Source organism: Lottia gigantea (assembly GCF_000327385.1).
Source record: "Lottia gigantea unplaced genomic scaffold LOTGIsca_43, whole genome shotgun sequence".
Classification (NCBI taxonomy): Eukaryota; Metazoa; Mollusca; class Gastropoda; family Lottiidae; genus Lottia; species Lottia gigantea.
This window is the reverse complement of record NW_008709504.1, coordinates 1,682,868-1,688,192: the sequence shown is the minus strand read 5'-3', so window position 1 is coordinate 1,688,192 and position 5,325 is coordinate 1,682,868. Positions and strand designations below refer to the sequence as shown.

The 5,325-nt window shown below is 36.7% G+C and overlaps 2 protein-coding genes across 2 annotated transcripts; one reads left to right on the top strand and one right to left on the bottom strand.

Annotated features, from left to right (window-relative positions):
- Positions 1-1,167: 1,167 nt before the first annotated feature.
- On the bottom strand, positions 1,168-1,338 carry LOTGIDRAFT_100155 (hypothetical protein; the record flags this gene model as incomplete). Its single annotated transcript, XM_009060609.1, has 1 exon — positions 1,168-1,338. A coding segment is annotated over one exon (171 nt), but the record flags the coding sequence as incomplete, so codon positions are not given.
- Positions 1,339-2,537: 1,199 nt separating this feature from the next.
- Positions 2,538-3,335, top strand: LOTGIDRAFT_164122 (hypothetical protein; the record flags this gene model as incomplete). The annotated part of the gene is made up of 1 exon (XM_009060608.1): positions 2,538-3,335. The coding sequence occupies one exon, from the start codon at positions 2,538-2,540 to the stop codon at positions 3,333-3,335; it is 798 nt and encodes a 265-aa protein (XP_009058856.1).
- Between the last annotated feature and the right edge of the window lie 1,990 nt (positions 3,336-5,325).

Genomic DNA, 5,325 nt, shown 5'->3' with positions numbered 1-5,325 from the left:
GTCAACTTCACATTCTGGTCGTGGAGATTTTTCAGCAAAGTTTATATCTTGAAGATAGCTAAACTCTTGTGGCCTAATATTTACACCAACAATAGGTTGACATATAACGTTAGTGGTTAACGCATCCATCTTTAATTGTACAGTTGGATTATAAACAGGTGAAAGGGAAAATGTTATTTTTTTTCTCTGATATTGTCTGATATTTCCCTTCAAATCCTGAAACACTTTAACCATTTAACCCAAGCTCATCTGTGACATTTTGGCAAATGAATGAACTTTGAGACCTATTGTTTAAAAAAACAGTTAACTTTCTTGGTTAATAAATTTGTACCAGTTAAAATAGCAGGAACTTTCTGTAAAATAACTTCTTTTTTTTTTTTAATCTTAAAATGAGTAGAAGCGACTCCAGAATTGATTGGCTTAAATTTAGATGAGCTTTCACCGTGCCTGGGAGAGCTTTCTGCATGTAAAAAGAAATGATGGCTTAAATCACAGTACTGGCATAATGCACCCTCACAGTCTTTAGAAAAATGACCTTTCAAAAAGCATAAAAAGCAAAGTTCTTTGGATAAGGCTTCTTTGACATGATTCTTTATGGTTTTCTGCAGAAATTCAATGCATGATCTTATTCTATGACCAGATTTATTACAACCAGGGCACTTCTGTTCCTTGATTGATGCTGCCATAGAAGAAGTAGTTGATCTTGAATTAATTGAGTAATTTGACTTAGATGATTTGTATGATGATTGTTGAGTGGACTCAGTCTTTGAATCTCTACTTGGGGTTGCATTATGTGACAACTCTTTAGCTTAAATGAGATTTTCAAGGAATTCTGATAAATTCTTCATTGATAACCAATCACTCTTGTCGTCCTTCATCTCAATCTCCCACTTTTCTACAGTATTCTTTGGTAATTTGTCAACTATAAGAGGTACCACCACAGGTTCTAAAATATCAGTCTTAAATCTATCACCCATAGAGTTGATTGACCTCACATGACCTGTAACTTGTCATAAAACTTTCTCATATGTGCTGGATCTTCAGATGTTAATGGATTAAGGTGAATTAAAGCTTTCATGTGTGTTTCAAAAATATGCCTTTTATTTCCAAATCTTTCGATTAAAGTGTCCAAAACAGGCATCAGATTTTCTTGTACAATAGAAAAACCTCAAACAGTTTCAGCTGCTTTCCCTTTAATGACCTCATTAAATATTCTAACTTTTGGACATCTGCCAAGGATTGGTTTTTGATAACATAAACCTCAATAGATTGGTAATATGGTTGCCATTGTAACACATTTCCATCAAAAGTTGGCAAATCAATTTTTGGTAACTTAACTTGAGGCAAATTTGTTGAAGAATGTTTACTATTTCCATTTGTTGAGGATTCATTTTGGTGTGGTAAAATATTTCTTACTTCAGTGGGAGGGGTAGACTTTTCTATATATTCAGACATTGTTGACAGAAATTGAACAGTTTTCATTTCATACTCAGAATGCTGTTTACAATCTTCATCCATATCTTTTTCACTTTCCACCAGTTCACACACTTGACTCTGTAATTCATTTAATTCAGCCAGTTTATTTTCCAAAGTTGTTTTGAAAAACTTCACTATGTTATAGTTTATTTCATGCTGCATTTCAGCTTCAGCCATTTTAAGCACATCTGTTAATGACTTTCTTGCAAATCTTTTCTTTCTCTTTAAGCCATCCATTTTCTCGAATTTTCCGCTTCACAGAAATTCTACTTTCACTTTCAAACTTAAAAAAGTTTTTGATGATTTTATCCGTTTACGTCGGACCAATGTTCTTTATAGATTGAAATTATTGAGAACTGTATAGTTCTTTAACTGTTAACCCTTAATAGCAGTATACTTGATTGGGAACTTAAAAATATACAAAAAACACTTTGTTTTCTATTCAGGTGTAACGGGGGAAAAACCAGTGACAGGAAAACTTGATATAAAATAGTTTATTAAATAATAGCAAATACTTACGTATATTATAAATATAATGTATATATTATAAACTCTGAAATATATAAATATAATAACTATTTGAGACACTAGGAAATAACCCAAACGATAGTTTTATGTAAGGGAAATAAATATGCTGCAGTTTTAAAAACGGATAAGAATAATATTTACAATTTAACCTATTTACAATTAGATACAATGCTTACCCTAATTCTAAGGAGTTTTAATTCAAAGTAGTATTTCAATATAATTATCCTCTGTGAAACTATAAATATTCAACACTTGAAACTTAATGCTTTCCTTATGAAAAACAAAAACAAAGTAACTAGGAAACTAGTGAAAAACTGCCACCTATAGGAAAGAAGACTAATTAACTTAACTCATGATGAGTGCTATTTACAAAACTACACTTAGCAGACGACAAAATGAAACTGCCAACATAACAAACACCAACATAGCAACTAGGCAAATACAAAAAGACAATATGAAACAATATAACTACACAATAATATACAACACTACTACACTATCCCCCCCTTTGATGAAGTGGCGTCCGTCCAGCAATGAAAACATCAGCTGTTGACGCGAATATTAGATACCTCACTCGGACATGGCTCTCTAAGGTTACGCAGGTCCTGATCGACCATTACCAAACCACAGAGAAGCTGACCACCATTCGTACCAAGTCTTTATCATCACCTGCCGTCGACCGCATCGTTTCTCATGCCCTGTCCTGGGCCCGTCGCTCCTATGGGAAACGTCTCACTCAAGCTGTAATCTCCAAATTCTACCAAACAATCAACGAAACAAAAACCAGAGTAACCATATCTCTACCAACTAAACGAGCCCGAAGTTCACCTACTCCTAATCCAGCAGACATAGGTAAACGCTCTCGTAGAGAGGGCACACCCCTTCTCTTTTCACTTTCAGACTCGTCTTCCCCTTCCACATCAACTGAATCTTCACCACGTGATCCAGGATCCACCAACCTTTCTTCCTGTGCGTTTTTGGACCAGCAAACCACCCCTCAGTCTCCATCCAAGTCGAGACGTGTATCCAGACCTTCCCCTCCTCGAACCAGATCCCAGTCCGTTCCCAATGCTACAATTCTAACAACTACCAAACCAGTACCAATCACACCGTCGACGACCATTATATCCGCTACCAAACCGTATTATCACCAAACCAAGGACAAATCATTATGGAAACTACCTGCTCTAAAGAAATCTACCTTAATAATTGGATCATCTAACCTGACACCGAAATACATTCTTACCCCGGTGCCCAAATCCATCACATACAGTCAATCCTGGAATCATACGACCATGATCCCAAACCTACTACCATTATTCTTCATGTAGGCCTCAACAACCGTGATCAGCTACCAAAGACCTCCTTTAACCAAGCCCAGAAATTAATCGCCACAGCCAACGAAACCTTCCCAAACTCCAAGATCCTCTTCACATGTATACCCATTTCAAATAAAATCTCGAAGAAAGCACAACAGAACCTCAGCACTCTCAACAACATGATGATGGAGTCCAGTATCAACAGCGCAACAATCTTACCACCCTACGAAGAAGAATTCGAACCAGTTGATAATCTTCATTGGTCTCCAGAAACAGCAAACAGCATCTATTTGTTTTGGATACACCAGCTTCAAGCATCGAGTAAGTCTTTAAACTAATTACTGGGGATAAAAATACTGAGAGGCCACCGCTAGGCCAAACTGTAGTTATCTTGAGCCGGAAAATTCTCACACCCCTTCAGCATTCAGATAGCTAACTTGAATTATCTCCGACCATCCATTGAACGATTTCAACGAAATCTTAGCTGCACATATCTTTTTCGAAACCACCCCCCACGTGGTGCTAGAACAATGTTTATTCCTAAATCCACGTGGACACCCCCTCAGGCCGCCATCCATCCTGAAATATTGAAAGCATTTGCGAGTATGAATAGCCAAACAGTGAACCTTTCCATAACACACGAAAAGCCTAATCTCACACGAGTGGAACGTGAAGCGTTAAACTTACTTAAGAAAGACGATAGCATTGTTATTAAAAAGAGTGACAAAGGTTCATGTTGTGTCATTCTGAATAGGGAGGATTACGTTTCAGAAGCAGAGAATCAACTGAATAATCCTAAACATTATGCTATTTTACCGAAACCAATTTTCAAGGAAACTGCTAACATGATTAATAATATTCTTGCCGATTTAGTCAAAACTAGTTATCTCAAACAGAAACAATACGACTATCTGTCTGCCAAACCTGATTGTCGCGAGAGACATTTGTACACTTTGCCTAAAATCCATAAGAATCCAACCAAGGAGTGGTTTATCTCGAATAAAATCCCTAAAGGCCGCCCGATTATATCTGACTGTGGTAGTGAGTCATATGCAGTGTCAGAATACATTGATCATTTCTTACTACCTCTAGCATGCCAACATCGCGCCTACCTTAAAGACACAACCGATTTTGTCAATAAAATAAAAAATCTTCGAGTTCCCTCTAATGCTATTTTAATTTCTATCGACGTTTCTTCTATGTATACCAATATCGATAACACTACTGGTTTAACGGCAGTTCGTAAAGCTTTTAATAGAAACCCAGATCCAAACAGACCCGACGATGCAATTCTACAGCTTTTAGAGATTTGTCTTAGTCGAAACGATTTCACATTTAATGGTAAAACATATTAACAAACTTCAGGGACAGCAATGGGCAAACGATTCGCCCCTTCGTACGCAAACCTTTTCATGGCAGAGTGGGAAAGTGAGGTGTTGCCCCTCTGTCCATTTGACCCACTTTTTTACGGACGCTTTTTGGATGACATTTTTATGGTTTGGACTTATTCTATCGAACAGTTTTGGGAATTCTTTGAAATTCTCAACAACCACCATCATTCTATCAAACTAACCGCAAACGTGAGTGACAAAAGCATAGACTTTCTCGATACCACAGTCTTTAAGGGAGATTCCATAGCAGAAACAAATAAACTGGATATTAAAGTGTATTTCAAAGAAACTGATACTCATCAACTCTTGCACAAGAGCTCCTTTCACCCAAAACATACCTTTTCTGGTATAATTAAGTCACAAGTTTTACGATTTCATCGAATTTGTACAAGATCTTCTGATTTCAACCAAGCCTGTACGATTGTTTTCTCAAAACTGAAAGAGCGTGGGTACTCTAAACGATTTTTACGAAACATAAAAAATTCCACCTTAGCACAGATAGCAGCTAAAAACAGACTTTATGCCGAAGTACCTCAAGGTTTAAGAAGTGCTCCATGTTTGTCCAGTAGATGCAAAACATGTCCCTTTATATCAGAAACTCATTATTTGTA